The sequence below is a fragment of the Chiloscyllium plagiosum genome, unplaced genomic scaffold (genome assembly GCF_037043375.1).
Source record: "Chiloscyllium plagiosum isolate Xiang-an unplaced genomic scaffold, Cpla_swu_hap1 HiC_scaffold_18, whole genome shotgun sequence".
NCBI classification, from domain to species: domain Eukaryota; kingdom Metazoa; phylum Chordata; class Chondrichthyes; order Orectolobiformes; family Hemiscylliidae; genus Chiloscyllium; species Chiloscyllium plagiosum.
The window spans coordinates 77510971-77531937 of NW_028270156.1; the positions used below are offsets into that span (position 1 = coordinate 77510971).

The 20967-nt window shown below is 39.7% G+C and overlaps 1 protein-coding gene across 1 annotated transcript in view; it reads left to right on the forward strand.

Annotated features, from left to right (window-relative positions):
* Nucleotides 1-20967, forward strand: part of LOC148147014 (mucin-6) — an 85323-nt gene that overhangs the window by 25420 nt on the left and 38936 nt on the right. The window contains exons 2-3 of the mRNA XM_087996205.1: nt 13041-13109; nt 17511-17742. Of these exons, the coding sequence (XP_087852331.1) occupies nt 17699-17742 (44 nt within the window). The 5' untranslated portion in view covers nt 13041-13109; nt 17511-17698. The remainder of the gene's footprint in view (nt 1-13040; nt 13110-17510; nt 17743-20967) is intronic.

Here is a 20967-nt window from a genome sequence, read left to right on the forward strand (position 1 = left end):
AAAAGGAAAGGACAGTAAATAGTTTCTTCCTGTATGCATCGAGAGAAAGAAAATTTGGAAAGCCCAAAAGGAGAGACACTGGGTCCAACCCAATCTCCGATCTCAAAATGTTTGCCAAGGCATTTGCTACACTGTTCCAATATCTACGAATCTTATGGCATGTCCACAGACAATGAGTGAGAGTACCAACTTCTATTTTACATTTAGGGCACATTGGAGATGCTCCTGCCTTGAACTTTGCAAGCCGCTGTGGTGCCATATGAGTCCTATGAAGTATTGAATAGCCTGAGTTCTTTTACAGATAGAGATCTTCCTAGCATTTTCCCAGATATCCTATACGGAGATCTCCATCTCTAATTCTTGATTCCAGGTTTTATATAACCGTTCCATGTCCTTCGATACCTTATTACCTAGCGCGTGGTAGAGAGTACTGACCGAGGGTGCAACCATCGGCCGAAGCATTCTCCTTTCCATATCTGATTTGTATGGATTAGTCGTCAATGTGGTCTTTTTGTGTATGAAATCTCGTACTTGAAAATATCGAAAAAGGTCTTTGTTAGGCAACCTGATGAAGGAGCGACGCTTCGAAAGCTAGTGTGCTTCCAATTAAACCTGTTGGACTATAGCCTGATGTTGTGTGATTTTTAACTTTAAACTTCTGAAGCAACTGTTCAAAGGACATCATGACCTCCACATCGAACAGATCTCTCAAATAGGAGATGTCTCTGGACTCCCAAATTTTAAATCCAGCATCAGTCAATCCTGGCTGAAATCACAGCGTTCCCACTATAGCAGTAGATGGGGAGGTTTTTTGCGAATTACCCTTATCCTGTCACATCATCCTCCAAGCTTTGATTGTATTTAATACAATTGGGTTTTTACAATGATCCATAATAATGAGGATATGGGTCTCTGGGAGTTGGACAAAATGGTTAAAGGAGCTGCACAAAATGGCTTCTGCAAAGTGCACAAAAGAGCTTCTGCATTGTTAAATTAAATTGCTCTGAACCAGACAGAAACAAGAAACTGCAGACTGATATAATTCCAATAAAAAACAGAAATAATGGTTAATTCTAAATTGCAGTTAGCTCCTGCGTGACAACTTGGTTCCCTGCGCCTATGTGACCACTTGCAACTAGTCTCTAAAGCTATATAAGTAACTAACCACACTTTGCAAGCTTCGGGTTTATGTAGAGGAAATACTAGACCACATTTTGCAAACTGTGAAAAAGTGACATAAGCCATTACAACTTAATCAACATCATTGGTTCAAGCTAGTACCCATGAAGTAATTATAATTATTGATTGATTCTAACTATGCAATCATGCTCCATGTCTGATGATGATTAATGTATATAAACCTTATGCAAACTCTGTAAAATTATTGGATTCTTTTGATTACCAAGAAGTTTTCCTACATCTGGGCGAATCAGAGTCTGCCAACCCAGTGTTGTAACAACAATAACGATTGTTTGCATGTTGGACAAAGAGTCGTTTACAGGTGTGTTAATTGACCGATCGTGGAACCAAGTGACTTATAGATCATCAATAACTCTCATCTTATCCATAAGTAATAGATTGATGAGGGGACATTTTGCTTGGGAAGCCTCAATATCCAACCAAATTGATTGTGGGTCACAAGAGACCCAATCGGCCACAAATGATAACAGAGAACTCAGTTGGCACCTCCTGAAATCCAGAAAATCTAGACCTCCCCTTACTTGTGGGACTGCAACTTATCTAATTTAATAAGGGGCCATCTATGATTCCAAATAAAGGAGCCAAGCCAAAACGCTATCCTTTTAATATTGTTATGAAGTTAGAGGCATATGCAGTATCTTTAAGAGAGAGAGAACGTTGTTCTGAACTGAGAGCTTACAAGCATCTATGTATATAACTAGCTGGCAGTTCCAGAGTGTGCTGGAAAATTGAAAATGTGCAACATTTGGCTGTGAAATGGATACTGTTTTGGGTGCTGTTTTGACAATAATTCGAATTTAATCAATCAGTTTAAATTATGTCCTAGGATACTTAAACCCAATCAAGTTTGAATTTATTGTTTCACCAACATCAAACGAATGAGATGATCCGATGTTGGGGGCATTTAAGAATTGGGGCATATTGGAAATTGGTCAGAGAGCAACTGTCGAAGAGAGAGAAACTGCTGGAGAGCTAATTGCCCATCTAACATCTCACTCTTAAAGAAATTAGAAAAACACTGTCTGTGAAAGGTATATTTTCATGTGAAACATACTCGCAGTAAAAAGAAAGAAGATGAGCCAGGGAGATCAGCAGCAGGAAAATTGAAGACAGCAGAGAAGACAAAGATTGTGTGATTTTGAGATTAAGCTAATGTAAATTCAATAATTGTCGTATTGGAATAATGTATTGTTCTAGAGTTGGAGTCAGAAAGTAAGCGGTTAAAAGAAAACCTCATTTCCCGAGATGATAAGAATACTTTTTTTTGTTGTTTAATGTTCACTTTTAGAACAAGAAAATATATTGGTGTTATTTTCTTTAAATAGTGGAATTTAAGAGTTCTCTGTCACATCTTTTAATAGATTACGAGGTGAGGCGGGGCAAGTTGTGGGTGTTTGGTTTAATTAACAGAAAAGATTTGCCTCTGTGTTGTAACATAATTTGGGGGCTTGTCGTCCGAGATTTAGACAAACTTTGACCTGTTCAGACAGATCCAGTCAGGGATTTGGACCGATTTGAACAGGTTTGAGGTACGAAACGTCCCAGCAGATTTGAACACTTGGCTATTAGTATCCTCGATTTTTAAAAATAAAACTTAGGTGAGAAAATTTGTTTAATTTCGGTTACTTGTGGTTAGTTAATTAAAAGTGAGGGAAGTGGCTCTTAACATTACTAAAGAGGTTCTGGGGTTTATAGATGCTTCCCAAATTTTCCAAGAACGTTTAGAAAGACAAACCTTTGGATTTAGTACTTAGGTTACAATTGGGTTAACCAGGAGCAAAAAAGCAAGCTGAAATTGCACTGGAGTTGGTCAAGCACTTAGTTAGAGAAACTTAAATTGCAATTGAGGCAAATGGAGTTAGAAGATTAAAAAAAAGGAGAGAAAGTTCTTGATTGAGCAAAAATAGAGGGGAAAGAGAAAGAGGAGAGAGAAGAAGGAGAACGAGAGAGAATTTGAACTTCAGAAATTTGCGAATTCATCAGGAAAGTTAAATTAACAGAATGAGGATGAAGAGGGAAGCCAGTGATTTATACAAAGTTAAATTATTGGTACATTTTTATGAGAAAGATGTGCTAGCCTTCTTTATTTCATTTGAAAAATTGGCTAGGCAGATGGAATGGCCAGAGAACTTATAGGTAATGCTAGTTCATACTAAGCTGGTAGGCAGAGTCAGTGAGATATTTGCAGCGTTGTCAGATGAGGGGTCAAGAGATTATGCAGATGTCAAACAGGCTATTTTGAGTGCTTTTGACTTGGTACCAGAAGCATATAGGGCAGTTCAGAAACATAAAGAAGGAACCAGGTAAGACGTATATTGAGTTCAAAACAATTAAACGTAGTAATTTTGATAGATGTGTGTGGGCTTTAAAAATAGATAAGACATATGAAGTTCTAAGAAGGTTATTCTGCTGGGGGAGTTGAAAAACTCACCTTCCAGAGATGGTATGCGAGCATAAGAGGTACAGTTAGTAAGTTTGCAGATGACACCAAAATTGAAGGTGCAGTGGACAGCGAAGAGGGTTACCTCAGATTACAACAGGATCTGGACCAGATGGGCAAATGGGCTGAGAAGTGGCAGATGGAGTTTAATTCAGATAAATGTGAGGTGCTGCATTTTGGGAAAGCAAATCTTAGCAGGACTTACACACTTAACGGTAAGGTCCTAGGGAATGTTGCTGAACAAAGAGACCTTGGAGTGCAAGTTCATAGCTCCTTGAAAGTGGAGTCGCAGGTAGATAGGATAGTGAAGAAGGCGTTTGGTATGCTTTCTTTTATTGGTCAGAGTATTGAGTACAGGAGTTGGGAGGTTATGTTGCGGCTGTACAGGACATTGGTTAGGCCACTGTTGGAATATTGGGTGCAATTCTGGTCTCCTTCTATCGAAAAGATGTTGTGAAACTTGAAAGGGTTCAGAAAAGATTTACAAAGATGTTGCCAGGGTTGGAGGATTTGAGCTATAGGGAGAGGCTGAACATGCTGGGGCTGTTTTCCCTGGAGCGTCGGAGACTGAGGGGTGACCTTATAGAGGTTTACAAAATTATGAGGGGCATGGATAGGATAAATAGACAAAGTCTTTTCCCTGGGGTCGGGGAGTCCAGAACTAGAGGGCATAGGTTTAGGGTGAGAGGGGAAAGATATAAAAGAGTCCTAAGGGGCAACTTTTTCATGCAGAGGGTGGTACGTGTATGGAATGAGCTGCCAGAGGAAGAGGTGGAGGCTGGTACAATTGCAACATTTAAGAGGCATTTGGATGGGTATATGAATAGGAAGGGTTTGGAGGGATATGGGCCGGTTGCTGGCAGGTGGGACTAGATTGGGTTGGGATATCTGGTCGGGTTGGACCGAAGGGTCTGTTTCCATGCTATACATCTCTATGACTCTATGTGGATGAACAGGAAGTTCAAGAAGTGAGAGGTGCGACAGAGATGGCAGATGAATAAGCAATAGTACATAAGGTGAAATTTAGCTTCAGGCAGGAATTTCATCCTATGAGGGATAGAAATTGGGAGAAGAGGACCTCCTTCACTACAAAACAATGAGTGGATCACACTGGGAATAGTTTACCATAGGTGAAAAAAGAACCTTAAGAGGGTGAAAAGATAGTGAAAGGCCTCAGGTGTTTCTGCTGTGGTAAGGTAGACAGAAAAAGTCAGAGTGCTGGTCAATGAAGAAACGCACTGTGGGAAAATATGTGGTAAAATAGGCTAAGGCAGCGGGATCAGAAAGTAGTAAAGGAAACCCCAAGAAAAGTTGAGGAGCTGCAGGAGAGTGCACAGCCTAGGCAGAGGCTGGATATTGAGTTAGTGCCTGATCTCTACAAAGACATAACCTCTGTGGTAAAGTTTATTTAGGAAGAACAGGGGGAGAAGGGAAAAGAGATGCAATTTTGAGAGATAATGGAGCTAATCACTCTTGAAAAGTAGCACTCATTCTGACATGTTACCCGACAGAGTGGTAATTTGTGGAGTTGATGGATAGAAATTTAATGTTCACCTGTATAAGATCAGGTTGGAGAACCAAATCATGACTGAGGAAGTAACAGTGGGAGAGATTGACAGAGTGTCAGTTTCAAGAATACAGTTTGTTCTTGGGAATGACCTGGTAGGATCCAAGGTGTGACGCCCATTGTGGTGGAGAAGCCAAAGGAAAACCAGGGATCCGAAGAGGTAAAAGACAAATACTCTAGAATTTTTTCCAGACTGTGTAGTAACAGGATCCAACTGTCGTAAGTCACAGCAAGAAGGAAAGACTAAAGAGAAAGACAAAGGAATTGGGGTTCAGATTGCTGACACCCTGCTTGATGTAATAGTACAGGAAAAACCTGAACAGGTAGTAGATCAGGCAGAGGTGTTTAATCCTGAAAGGCTAATGGACTTACAACAGAAAGATGCCGTGATGCATATCGGCACCAGTGATATTGGTAATAAATGGAATGAGGTCCGACAAGCAGAATTTAGGGAGTTGGGAGCCAAGTTAAAAGAGGTAGTGATCTCAGGATTGCTACCAGTGCCACGTGCTAGTCAGAATAGAAATGAAAGAATAGGCAGGAGGTATGAGTGACTTGGGAGATGGTGAAGGAAGGAGATGTTCAGAGTTTTGGGAGTTTGGGATTGCTTCTGGGGGAGGTGGGACTATTACAAATTGGACGGTCTACACATGAGCAGGACTGGAACTAGTGTCTGGGGGTACATTTGCTAACACTGTTGAAGAGGTTTTAAAATAATTGGCAGGGGGATGGGAACCAAATGAGTAGTTAGTGGACAGTAAGGAGGTAGTAACTAAAAGCCTGTAAGGAGCTAAATAATGAGGTTAGCATGATTAAGGGGAAGAGTAGGCAAGGACCGGATGATGAATGCAAGGGACAGGTCGACTGAAGTGCATTTGTTTTAATGCAGAAAGTGTAGTGGGTAAGGCAGATGAGTTTAGGGCTGGGAGTATGATGCTATTGCTATTAATTAGTATTAGAAGTTTAGATGGAGCAGAATTTGTAAGGATCATCCAGGAGGATTTTATGGAGCAGTGTGTAAATAGTCCAATTCGGGAAGGTGCCATACTAACCTGGTGTTGGGGTGTAAGCCTGGCCAGGTGGTAGAAGTTTCAATAGGGGATTACTTTGGGAATAGTGATCACAATTCTGTAAATTTTAGAATACTCATGGACAAAGATGAGAGTGTTCCTCAAGGAAGTGTGCTAAATTGGGGGAAAGCCCAGCTATACCAAAATTCGGCAGAGGCTAGGGAATGTGGATTAGGAGCAGTTGTTTGAGGGTAAATCCGCATTTGATATGTGGGAAACTTTTAAAGAGAGATTGATCAGATTGCAGGGCAGACATATTATTGTGAAAATGAGGGGTAGAAATGGCAAGATTAGGGAACCATGGATGACAGGTGAAATTGTGAGACTAGTTCAGAGGAAAAAGGAAACAACAGGAGACAGAGCGTAGTAGTGGAAGGGAATTTCTTAAAATGGAGAACTGTGACCAGTGGTGTTCCATTGAGATCTGTGCTGGGACCACTATTGTTTGTGATATACATAAATGATCTGGAGGAAGATATAGGTGGTCTGATTAGCAAGTGTGCAAATGACTAATTTTGGTGGAGTTGCAGATAGTGAAGGTGACTATCAATTCAAGAAGGAACCAAATGGTAACTGGAAAAGCCCTGGAGAAAATTGATAAAGAGAGACATCTGGGTATTAAGGTCCGTTTTGGCCTGAAGGTGGCAACACAGGTTGATAGAGTGGTCAAGAAGTTAGACGGCATGCTTTTCCTGTGTGGGGGACTCAATTACTAAGGGTCACAAGTTCAAGGTGAAAGGGGAAAAGTTTAGGGTGAATTTGTGAGGAAAGTTCTTTACACAGAGGATGATGGGTGCCTGGAATGCAGTGCCAGCGGAGGTGGTAGAGGCGGGCACAATTGCGTCATTTAAGATGTACTTAGACAGATATATGAATGTGCAGGGAGCAGATGATTACAGATCTTTGAAAAATCGGCGACGGGTTTAGATAAGAGGATCTAAATCAGCGCAGGCTTGGAGGGTCGAAGGGCTTGTTCCTGTGCTGCAATTTTCTTTGTTCTTTTTTACTTGAGACAATAAAAGATGGATATATATGTTGATGCATACTCAGAAAAGGAATCAGAATGTATTCCTGAGGGACATTATCTGAAGGATAGCATCCTAAGATGAAAATGGAGACCACAGCAGGTTAGGGGAAATGGGCGGAAATCCATCAGATTGTGTTGCTGTGTAGCATACTGACAGGAAGTATTACGAGTAGCACATGAATTACCATTAGGAGGTCATCTAGGTGTGAGGAAGGCTCAGGCTAAGGCACAAAATCACTTCTATTGGCCTGGACTGCACAAGGATGTGGTTAAATTTTGCTGTCCATGTCAGATATGCCAAATGGTAGATAAGCCACAGGCAGTTTTTAAACCATCACCTTTGTTGCCAATTCCCACATTTGAAGAACCTTTCACGTGGGTTATGATTGATCGTGTAATCCCCTCCCCAAAGCTAAAAGTGGGAACCAGTATTTGCTAAGCATAACGAATGTGTCTACCAGATTTCTGGAGGCATTAAGGAGTATTAAGGCAAAAAGGGTGGTGGAGGAGTTAGTAGCTTTCTTTACCCAATATGGGCTACCCAGAGAGATTCAGTCAGACCAAGATTCTAATTTTACTGCTAAGCTGTTTGTGGAAATGATGTACAGCTTAGGCATACAGCACTTGAAATCAAGTGCGTACAATTCAGAATCCCAGGAGCTTTGGAAAGGTGGCATCAGACCCAGAAGACCATATTAAGAGTATACTGTCAGGATTACCCGAATGATTGGGATAAAGGTATCCCATTCATATTATTTGCCATTAGAAATGCCCCAAATGAATCTATTCAGATCACTCCCTTTGAGTTAATATTCAGGCATGAAGAGAGCAGGCCTTTGAAATTAATTAAAGAAAAATTGATAGGACCAAAGGTGGTGATTTCACACTTGCATTCTGTTTCTGAGGTGAGGGAGAGATTAAATCAGGTGGCTAAGTTAGCTAAACAGCACCTGAAGCGGGCACAGCATAGAATGAAGCAAGTGACAGATAAAAACTTGAATATTCGGATGTTTTCCCATGAGGATGACATATTAGTATTGTTACCAGTGATAAGAAATCACTTCAAAGCCAGGTTTAGTGGTCCCTATCAAATTGAGAAAAAGTTGAGTCAGGTAAACTATTTGGTAATGATGCTGGACAGAAAACTACTGTCTCGGGTATGTCATGTGAATATGTTGAAACCTTCCTATAATCGAGACAGGGAATTGGAGAAACAGGTGTTAGCTACTGCCCTGTAGAGTGACGAATCAAATCCAGATGTTGTGGAGTTTATGAACCTCAAAATACGTTTAATAATAGGGAAGTCCTTCAGGAGTGGGATAAGTTGTGAGCTATCTGTCTCAGGAGAAAAGAACAGAGTTGAACAATTTGTTGCAGCAGTATGAGCACATTTGCATGGATAAAATGAGGAGGACTTGCACTATTATGCATGAGGTGAAAGGGAATGATGTTCCAATAAAACAACACCCCTACAGGTTTAATCCTCTCAAAGCCACACAGTTCCAGAAGAAAGTGGATGCGATGCTCAATGAAGATATCATCAAATTGATTCTGAATAAATGGCATTCGCTCATCATGTTAGTTCCCAAACCTGACAGGACTCAACAATTTTGTGTGGATTATTGGAAGGTCAATGCGTAACCAAATTGGATTCCTAAACAATACCGTGATTGGAGGACTGTATAGAAAAAGTTGGTCAAGCCACTTACATCACAGAGTTGGACTTCGAGCGTGGTTATTGGCAGATACCTTTATCAGAGAAGCGAAAGAAGTTTCAGCGTTTGCCATCCCAAATAGGTTGTATTAATTCAGATCCCTTTGGAATGAAGAACACACTGGCCACATTTGTGGAGTGAATTTGTACTTGCAGAATTATGTTTTTCTCCTCAAAAAGTACACAAATTCATGTAAGATTCTGTAAATCCCTTTTTTAAGAATAGAATCAGTCTGAACATTGGGACACGGACAGACTTTACCCTTACACCTTCAATGCATTGTCTGAGCTGACGTGGCATGTATTGTTAAATTTCACTTGAGAATGTAACTTTAAAAAAAATTATGGATTTTACATATGAAAGGACTGAAACTGACATGGTCATTCTAAAAGATGAGAGACTTAGGTGAGAGACACGTGACAATAAATTCAATTCAATTCAATTCAATTCAACAACCAATCCAGGTCTTTTTCAATATATCATTTCAGTTGCATTACACTGTAAACTTTTAGAGTCCTAGAGTCATACAGCATGGAAACAGAACCTTCGGTCCAACCCATCCATGCCGACCAGATATGCCAACTCAATCTAGTCCCACCTGCCAGCACCTGGCCCATATCCCTCCAAACCCTTCCTATTCATATACCCATCCAAATGCCTTTTAAATGTTGCAATTGTACCTGCCTCCATCACTTCCTTTTTTAGATTAGATTAGATTACTTACAGTGTGGAAACAGGCCCTTCGGCCCAACAAGTCCACACCGACCCACCGAAGCGTAACCCACCCATTCCCCTACATTTACCCCTTTACCTAACACTACGGGCAATTTAGCATGGCCAATTCACCTGACCTGCACATCTTTGGACTGTGGGAGGAAACCGACGCAGACACGGGGAGAATGTGCAAACTCAACACAGTCAGTCGCCTCAGTCGGGAATTGAACCCCTGTCTCTGGCGTTGTGAGGCAGCAGTGCTAACCACTGTGCCACCGTGCCGCCCTCTTCCTCTGGCAGCTAATTCCACAACTTCTGTCTTATGGTTTTATACTCCACAACCACCTGATGAAGGAGCAGTGCTCAAAAAACTAGTGCTTCCAAGTAAACCTGTTTGACTATAACCTGGTGTTGTGTGATTTTTAACTCTCTATCAAAGGTACCTTTTCATGTGAAACATACTCGCAGTAAGAAGGAAGAAGATGACCCAGGAGTTTGCAACAGGGAAATAGTAGAATTTAGGAGTTCTCTGTCACTCATATTTTAACAGATTAGGAGGCAAGGTGAGGGGAGCTTTTCTGATTTTTGGCATAATTAATAGAAAAGGTTCACACCCCCCCGCCTCCGTTGTAACAATATTCATTCCACCCCTTCTACTACCTGTTGATTTTTTTTGTCTATTTTGTTGCTACATTATTGTAACATGTTTACATGCTTCTAACCTCAGTGGTTAGTCTTTCTATGAGTTGTTTCATATAAATTACAAAGTATTTCAGCCATTGGACCTTTGGAGAATAAAGGTAGTACTGGGATAACATGCATTTTGGAAGCACGATTTGGCTATAACATGGCTGAAGAATTCAGGAACGGTATTTTCGAGAATGCTGACCTCTGTTGGCAACAACGCGGTTCCAGCAGGGATTGATCTGCCCACTTGGCTCTGCATGTACGCTGCTATCCATGCCAAAGTCTCCATGCCGGTCTGCACATGCGGCGATGCTTGTGTCATTTCACGCATACGCAACATTGGTGCCGGTCTTCATGCTGTTCGGCAATATCCAGGCCGATGTCTCTGTGCCATTGTGTGCACGTGCGATGTCAGCACCGGTCTTCATGCCGTTTGCACCTGCGCGATGTCAGGTGCCGGCAGACAAGTTTTCTGTGAAAGTTACTGTACAGAGAACAGCTTTCTTACTTTTTAAAAAAGTACTGTGTTAAATTTACTTTTGCTTCGTTAATAAGCATGATTTCAAGCTTCATTCTGGCTGTGCTGTACTTTGCGTTCGACGTTTGGTTGATTTTTGAGGGATCATGATGATATTTTTTGGTTGCCTGCCCCTCACCTCACTTTCCCATAGGCCCCATTATTTATATTAAGCGATTTTCTATTAAGTGATGTTTTGCTGGACCACAACTTCAGAACTACCTGTAAATATTTTGATGAAAGCTGTGACTCATTTTTAAAGAGTTTGAACTTTAAACTAATGCACATGGGTGTTGGTGTAGTTTTGTGAAGGGGTTTTTGTAAGTAACTAGGTGAGACTTTCTCGAACCCTGATTTTAAAGTATGTGGAGTGTTAATGGAATTTAGTTTTATTTTGTAGGAGTTTATGTCAGGAGAGAGAAAAACATTGAAACCCTTATATTTGTATTTAGAATAATGAAGGATTGAGTTTAGGTTAGAAAACTCAAAGATTGAAATGTTTTTGAGCAGTTTAAAGTAAACCTGACTGTGGTCGGGTTAAAGAGAGAAAGTGAGGACTGCAGATGTTAGAGATCAGAGTCGAGAGTGGTGCTGGCAAAGAACAGCAGGTCGGGCAGAATCTAAGGAGCAGGAGAATCGACGTTTTGGGCATAAACCCTTCATCAGGAAATCTGATTCAAGTATTGTTTCTCTTAGAATAAGGTTGTTCATGACATTTAAGGGAATAAATTATCTCAGTGGAAGAGTTTATTTTGTTAAATTTCTAGACCAGGAATGTTTGGTCAGAAATCTGCATTAGTTGTTGAAAGCTAAGACTTCAGTTGTCTGAGGGTTCAAGGAAAAGATTTCACAATTCACAAGAGAGGAAAAAAAAGTTAAGTTTCAATCACAGATTTTGAAGGGGATGGAAATTTCTCTCATTTTTGAGTATCTGTTCAGTGAATGTTGTTGGGATTTTATTTCAGTGCGTGTTTTTAACTATTATGCTTGGTTTGGTTTATATTAATGTTATTTAGTTTTTCTTATAAACTTCTATTTTATTGTGCTAATGGTTTTATTTGTTCTTGGAATATGGATACCTGCGGGTACACTAGCATTTATTGCCCACTTCCATTTGCCCAGCTGGCAGTCAGCTACTTTGTTGTAGGCCTAGGGTCAAAATAAGATTCCGTTTCCTCAAGGGCATGAGTAAATCAGTTGAATTTTTACAACCTAAACATGGTTGCCATTTTGCTAACTTTTCAAAATTTCAGATTTTTATTGAATTCAAATTTCACCATGTGGAATGGTAGGACTCAAGGTCATGTCCCCAGAGCATTAATCTGGGTTCTGGATCACCAGTCCAGTGACATTATAATTATGCCATCATCTCTTTCACATTTCTGACAGTGGAATTTACCTTTGAAACCTAATTAAGTCAATGTCAAGTTCAATATATGCAGGTACTGATTCTGTTTTGTTTTAAAAAAGTTAATCGTGTATTGTGGGATACTGTTAAATTAATTGAAAAGGCTTTAAGTGTTCCAAATTTAGTGGTATTTGAAGTACAAACCAATAATCTCAAATTACAAGAGAAGGAAAGTTTAGGTAGAAATTCCTGCTTGAATCATTTGTCTGTTTGAAGGAAAATAAATCCCAAGAATTTGCTTGGATGATTTGCCAGTTATCAGATCTTTAATGGTATCACAATTCTCTATTGGTGTTTGATTCCTAAAATCCATGTGATCAGATTGGACCATTGCATACTCAATTTCTGACATGATCTTCTGAAGCAGTTAACAGAGAAAGGAAGGGACTCAACTTGAGGAGTCTTTTGTTGGTAAGGGTTAGGTTCATTGCTCTTTACAAATCAGAAACTAATACATTTCATATTTTTTTTTAAATGAAGATAACCTTTAAACATTGCAGAATTTTGGAAAGTTATTTATTATTGTTTGGTAATAGAATTTGAATTTTGCGAAAAGAGCACACGTTTTGACAAAGTTGTCTTGCATTCATTAGGACAGTCGGTATTCTTGTGAATTGTTCTAATGAGTCCAAGATGAAAAGCTTTGACAAGAATTATTCATGCTAAATTTCATATTAAATTAATTTTTCATGTAGGTAACTATTTTCCAAGTTATGGCTTTCAATATGGAGATCGAGACCAGACATTTCAGCGCAATTATTACAGTGAGTATTTTAATATCCTGTAGTCTTTCTTTTTCATTATATTGAAGCAAAATAACTACAGATCAAATTTGAGTGGATTAATGTTGTATACTTTATGCAATTGCTTATTATCTTTCAAAAGACAACTTTATTTTCTGTCCTTATTGTAGGAACAAATAAGTGAATTAAACATTAAGTACAACCTTCCAGCATAGAGGGAGGCTATTTACCACATATAATGTGCATCAGTGTCTGAATGAGTTGCCCACTTAGTTCTATTGGCTTGGACATCATCCTTTTTGAATTTAATGTTGTTTTTCAAATAATTGTCCTCAAGGCATTGCCATGATAATATTGTCTGGGCTGACATAACTACCACTAAAGTTGCGCTAATCTTAATTTCCTGTACTTGTCTCATATCCTTGAATATTATGATATTTAAAGTGCTCAAATATTTTTTACAGATTGTAATGCCTCCGGCCTCAACCACCTTCCCGGATAGTGCATTGCAGATTCCCATCACCCACTGGGTGAACAGGTTTTTTTTCCCAAATCTCCTCTGAATTTCCTGCCCGTGACCCTAACATTATTTTGTCTTGCGATTGACCCCTCAAACAAGGAGAACAGCTGCTCCCTGTCCATACCCCTCATAATATTTTATACCTTAAATATATCTCCTCTCAGTCTTTCTGCTCTAACAAAAACAATCCAAACCATCTAATCTCAAGTTGGCTCAATTTTTCAATCCCAGGCAACATCCTAGTGAACCTCCTCTGTAGTGTTATCACATCCTTCCAGTGGTGAGATGACTCCTGCTGTGGCCTAACTAATTGTCTATACAACTCCAAGGTTATCTTCTTGTTTTTATATTCTAGGCCACAAGTGATGAAAGCAAATGTCCCATATGCCTTCTTAACTATCCTATTTACTTGGTCTGCTGACATCAGGGAATTGTGAATAATTACCCCACAATCCCTCTGTTACTCTAAGCTACCTAATGCCCTGCCATTCATTAAATATTTTCTTATCTTGTTTCTTCTTCCAAAGTTCGTCACCTAGCACTTACCAGGGTTAAATACCATCTGCCACTAGTCTGCCCTTCTGACCAACCCACCTGTTTCATCCTGCAACCTACAGCCATCTTTGTTGTTGACAACCCTATCAATCTTGGTGTAATTGGCAAATTTGCTTAACACTTCCCCCATGTTTTCATCTGTATCATTTATGACAAACAATAAGGGCTGCTGTCCTGATCCTTGTGGTACACCACTGGAAATTAGCCTCCAGTCACTTGAACAACCTTCTACCACTACTCTTTGTGTTCTATTACTAAGCCAGTTTCTGATCCATCTTGCTAAGTTACCCTGGATACTATGTGCTTTTACCTTCATTGAGACCTTGTCAAAGGCTTTGCTGAAATCTGCGTAGACGACATCAAATGCACTAAGCCTTATGCAGAACTTGGTCACATTTTTGAGAAATTCAACCAGATTTGTTAGGAATGAACTCCTTCTGACAAAGTCATGCTGACTATCCCTAATTAACTCATGTCTTTTCCAGTGGATATAATTTGCTCCCCCAAAATTTTCTTCAATAGTTTCTCTACTGTTGACCACTCTGTAATTTCCTGGTTCATCTCTATCATCCTTCTTGAAAAGTGGAACCACATTACCTGTCCTCCAGTCCTCTGGCACTTCCCCCTGGTCAGAGAAGAATTATAGCCCCTTTGTCAGAGCCCCGGCAATTTTCTGCCTTGCCTCCTATAGCAGTGTGGGGTGCAATTCATCTGCGCCAGGGGATTTGTCTGTTTTCAAGCTCAACAAAGCCTTCAATACCTTTCCATTTCCTATGTCAAACTATGCAAATTGTTGTGTTTCTGAATTCTGTGTTTCTGAATTCTGTACCTACGTTCTCCTTTCCAGAGTCAAGAATGAAGAGAAGTATTCATTCAACATTCTTCCAATATCCTGTGGCTTCACATGCGGTTGCCCCCTTGGTTCTTAATGGTCCCTATTCTTTCCCTGGTTAAACTCTTCCCTTTAATGTATTTATAAAATATCTTTTGATTCTCTCTAATACTGTTTGCAAGTTCTTTTTCATTACCCCCTCTTTTTGCTTTTCTAAGATGCTTCCTTCAGCGTTTATGACCATTAATCTACTGCCTCGCTCCCTGAATTTTTGAGGCAAGACCTTATTCCTCACTTTGCCCATGTCATTGGAACCAATATGTACCATGGCCTCTACGTCATCACTCTCCCCTTTCAGGATACTCTTTGGGTGATAAAAATGTGGTTAAAAAAGACATGTGGGGCAATTTAGAGACCAAAAATGGGATTTATAGGAGGAGAATGTAGTTTAATGTATTAAATTAGCTGTCTAACTATCTGTACCAGAAAAGAAGACAAGACAAGAAAAGGTAGCTGAAATGCGCAATGGGTTAAAAAATTATGAAGAGGAAATATCAGAAAGGTTGATTGTACCTCAAGTTTAAGGGTCACTGGTAGTTCAGTTGTATCCAAGGGAACTGGAAAAGTAATTGTGGAAATCGAGGTGGCACAGGCCATAGTCATTCAATCCTCCTTAGTTGCAGGGGAGAGATGGAGGACTGCAGAATGGCAAATGTTACATTCTTGTTCAATAAACGGTTATAAGGATAAGTCTAGCAACTGCAGGCGAGTTGGTTCAATCGTGGTGGCAGGAACATTTTAGAAATGATAATTTAGGCAAAATTAACAGATATTAGGACAAATGTGGATTAATTAAGCAAAGTAACACTCGACTAACTTGATTGAGTTTTTGATGAGGGTGCAGACAAAGTTGATGATTGTCACACAGTTAATGTGGTGTAGATAGACTTCCAGAAGTACAGCATAACAGGCTTATGAACAAAGCTGAAGGCCAGGGAGTAAAAAGGACAGTAGCAGCAAACTTACAAAGGTGAATGATAGGAAGGGGAGAGCAAGATAATGGACTGAAAGACGATATAAGGGCTTTTCTACTAGAATCAGTGTTTTTCTTGATCTATATTAATGGCATTGAGTTAGGTATACAAAGCATAATTTCAAAATATATTGGTAACACAAAACATGGAAGTACTGTGAACTATGAGGAGCATGTAAAGAGATTTCAAGAGGATAGAGACAGACTAATAGAATAGTGAATATATGACAGATGCAGTTTATTGTGGTGAACCCTGATATGCCATTCAGTAGGAAAAAATGAATGATGGCAGTATAAAATAAAGGCAGTGTGTGTAAAAATCATTGAGATGGGCAAAGCAAGTTGAGAAAGTGGTAATAAGTAGATGGAAGAATGTTTCTTTTAGGGTAGAGCTTAAGAAGAGATTTATAGAGGTTCTCAAAATTATAAAGTTCTGGATAGAGTAGGTTTGGAAAACTGCTCCTGTTAGTGGAATGATTGAGAATAAGTTGGTACTAATTTCAGATAATTGGCAAAGGATGCACTGGCAAGATGAAAAATGCAGTGGTTGGGATCCAGAATACACTCAGTGAAAGTGTGGTGGAGGCAACTTCAGTCGAGGCTTTAAAGACAGAATTGCATCATTATCTGAAAAGAAAGATGTGGAACTCTGGGGAGAAGGTGAAGGAGTGCATTAGGTGAATTCTTCCTTTAGTGATCTGTAATTATTATGTGATTCTGTGAAACAGCATATAGGGATTGCATTTTGTAAGTAGGATGCATTAAGTACAAAAGTATAAGATATTGACTTGGACTCAACTGATCCAATTTTGGGCACGATATTTCAGGAGGGATGTGAAGACATTAGAGAACAGCAGAAAAGATTCACGGAAAGAGTTCCAGGGATGAGGAATTTTAATTATTTGGATTTCTTGGAACTATTTTCTTTGGAGAAAGTTGAAAGGATACTTGATTGAAGTATTCAAAGTTTGCAGGAGTCTGGACACTATAGATTTTCCACTGGTTGAAAGATTGGGAACAGAGAACACTAATTTTGGATAATTGGCAGAAGAATCAGAATTGATGCAGAGGTAAAACTTTCTTACACCTAGTGGTTAGGATCTGGATTGTACGTCTGAGAGTGTGTTGGAGACAGATTAAACCTTTTTTTGAGAAAGAGAATGGATCATAATCTGAAGAAAACAAAGTATTGTGGTATGTGGAAATGGCAGGGGAGTGAGCAGCTGGATGTCTATCTCTTGGAGAGAGCCAGAACAGACAAGAGAGGCCTCCCTATGTATTAAATCATTTTGTGATTCCATTGATTCTCCTAGATTCTCACTAGAATGGAGAAACATATGTATGAATAACCAATTAAATCTCATTTTGATGACATTGATTCATTTGAAATTAATTTGAAATATTATAGTGTTTGAAATTTGCAACGTGTTCTACCAATTAAAGTTTTGTTTTGACAATAATACAAAATTATTTCCTGCACAGATCCGAAAGAAGGAACATGTTATACTTGGGGGGCTGATCATTTCCATACCTTTGACAATGCATTATTTGTCATCAACGCAACATGCAACTATATATTTGCGAGCGATTGTTTTGGAGATTTCAATATTCAACTTCGTAGAAAGATTGATGGAAAGATTTCAAGAATCATAATCCAGATCATTAGTACGATGGTTAAGATTGAGAATGGAGATATTACAGTGAATGAAGAGGGGTAAGTTTTAATAAGACAAAAAATTTAACAGACCTACAGATGCTGGAAATCTGAAGCAAAAACAGAAATTGCTGGAAAATCTCAGCAGGTCTGCCAGCAGCTGTGGAAGAAGGGTCACTGGACCCTAAATGTTTAATTCTGATTTCGCTGTACAGATGCTGCCAGACCTGGTGACATTTCTTAAACAAAAACAGAAATTGCTAGAAAATCTCAGTAGGCCTGGCAGCATCTGTGGAAGAAGGGTTACTGGACCTAACGTACAGATGTTGCCAGACTTGGTGACGTTTTCCAGCAATTTCTGTTTTTGATTAAGTTTTAATAAGTTTCAGTTAGATAATTGAGACAGTTCATTCATCCTTTCAGTGCTGTTATGTCGGTGTAACTCTGGTGCTTTTCAAGTAGTTAATGGTATGAATTAAGTTAAAAGTCACACAACACCAGGTCATAGTCCAACAGGTTCGTTTGGAAGTACTAGCTTTCGGACCACTGTTCCTTCATCAGGTAGCTGTGGTGCAGGATCATAAGACATAGAATTTATAGCAAAAAATCAGTGTCATGCAACTGAAATAAGATATTGAACAAACCTAGATTACTGTCAAGTCTTTCATTTTTTGAATGGTTTGAAGGTTTTGGTTCATTAATATGTAAATCCCAGAACTTCTTTTAAGTCCTGGTGTTGTCCAGCCCTGAACAACACTTGCATCTCCACATCATGGTATGAATTAGGCATTAACAAATTATAAAAAAAGGCAGCTTGTTTGTGTTCCCTTGGGATGCAGCACTGTTTGTTGCTAATGAGACCTTTGTGCAGACTTCATGAGAATTGTTGGATAATACAGCACCTCAATGTGTACGAGAAATAAAAAAATTATCTATAATGTAGCATCTTTCATAACTCCTGATGTGCTAAAATAATCTGCAGCCAGTGAAATACTTTTAAGGTGTGGTCACACTTCTAATGTAAGAAATGTAGCAGCCAGATACACACAGCTATGTGATAATGACCAGTTTTTTTTATGATGTTGATTGACATATCAATATTGGTCTTAATATTAAGGATAACTTAAGTTTTTTTTTAAATAGTGCTGTAGCATGTTTTCCGAGGGCAGATATTGTGTTAGTTTACTATTGCATTGGAAGGACAGCATTTCTGAACTACAGCATTCGTTGGTGCCATACTAGAGTGTCAAGCTAGACTTGTTGTGCTCAAGTCCTAGAATATGACTTGGATCAAAATCCTCTGACTCAGAGTCAAGATTGTAATCAATTGAGCCTGAACCACAATAATGACTGCAAAGCCATTGAGAACAACTGTTTCTATTCACTGATGACCTTTCTGCCAAACGTAAGCCACACATCTGGTTGGATAAGCAGATTTAAGTGTGAACTGTCAAGTGACCAGGCCATTAACTTAATTCTTCCTAAAAATCTGAAATGGAAAGAAATTAACCATTGTTAAAATGTTAAAAGGAGATACAAAGGGCTTAATCTCATTTTTTTTTTGGCAGTGTCAATTGCATTGAATGTTTTGGAGTGATTCTCACCACAAGGCCTCATGTGATTTCTCCCTGTATCTTACCAAATGCACCTCACTAACTGCCTAGCCCACCCCATGGTGTCCCTCACATCCTATTTCAGCTCTATTTTATCACACATCATTCCCAGATTTGCTCACCATATTCCGTTTAAGCAAGCTGTCGTTTATAACACGCTAATGCCAATTTCATGCCATAAATTGTTTGAAATCAAAAGCTGGCATCATAACTTTGACAGTCCACAATTACTTTCTCGGGTAGCATCTACTGGAACTGGTTGTTAATCAGGTCCTATCTGTCTTGTAGAGCACAAAGCAACTAAGCTCTATCACCCACAAGAACAGATACTTCCAGCTCAGTGTCCTCATCCTTTACCTCAACCAACTGCTCCTGTTCCTTTGTGTCCTCAACATTTACCAGATTGCCTCATTGCCTGCTCCAATTTTGTACAGCATGGCATGCAAGGCATAGGGCACACACTGTACACTATACTGACGCTTCTCCCAACCTCAGATTGCTCCATACTGTGAAAGCACCACTGTTTTCCCTGCCCAAATAACCCTGACATTATACCTTGATGTTGCCCACCCTGTTCTTCTACACTCCACTGTGGTAGTCAATTCCAAAATACTCCTTCTTCCCGTAGTTTACCATGCCCTTTCATGCTGTTGCACAGAGTCCCCATACACCTTGAGTACTCCCCATCATCGTTCTTGTTCCTACTTCCAGAAATGTCTATGCATTTCTTTCCCAGCCTTGATTTCCCCACTGATTTCCCTTCAACCCTATGGGTAGTGCCTTGCACCCTTCCTTAACGATTGCTGGACTAACCTCTCGATGGTATTCACCCCACCCTTTGAACAACTTTTACAAGCGGATCCTGAACATGACTGGGGATACTGATGGGATTAAAACCCGATAAACCCAAGGGCATGGTGGCTCAGCTGCCTCAGAGGCAGGCTCTGGGTCGATTCTAGCCTTGGACGAGTTTCTGTGTGGAGTTTGCATGTTCTCGCCATATCTGTGTGGGTTTCCTCCAGGTGCTCCAATTTCCTCCCATAGTCCAAAGATATGCTAGTTAGGTGAATTGGCCATGCTAAATTGCCTATAGTGTTCAGGAGTGTGTAGGTTAGGTGCATTAGCCATGGAAAATATAGAGTATAGGGTAGAGGAATGGGTCTCCGTGGGATGCTCTTCAGAGGGTCGGTGTGTGAACCTATTGGATAAAATGTACTGTTTCCACCTGGTAGAGATTCTGTGATCATGTAGGGATTCTATGACTGACCAGACTCCTGACCATTATCTTTGCAGCTCCATGACTGTTAATAGGTAACTACCCTGACTTGACCAGACTTTACTGTTGACCACTCTTTGGGCTGCACTTGAATGGATATCCTGATAGTGAGCATCCCAAGCTGATGACTGACTATATGTGGACTTTGCCTTAACTGATAATATTTGTACTCCCTCACCAGCAGTTGTCCCTCTTCCCCTTCACTGGCTAGCCCACACTCAGTATCTGGCATGACCACTTGGCTGAATACATGAGAAGTGAATTAACTGTGCAAACTGTTATTAATAGTTATAATGTAATTGGGATCACAGAGACCTGGCTTCAGAGTGACCAAAGATGGGAACTCAATATCCAGGATTATTCAATTTTCAGGGAACACTGATAGAAAGGAAAGAG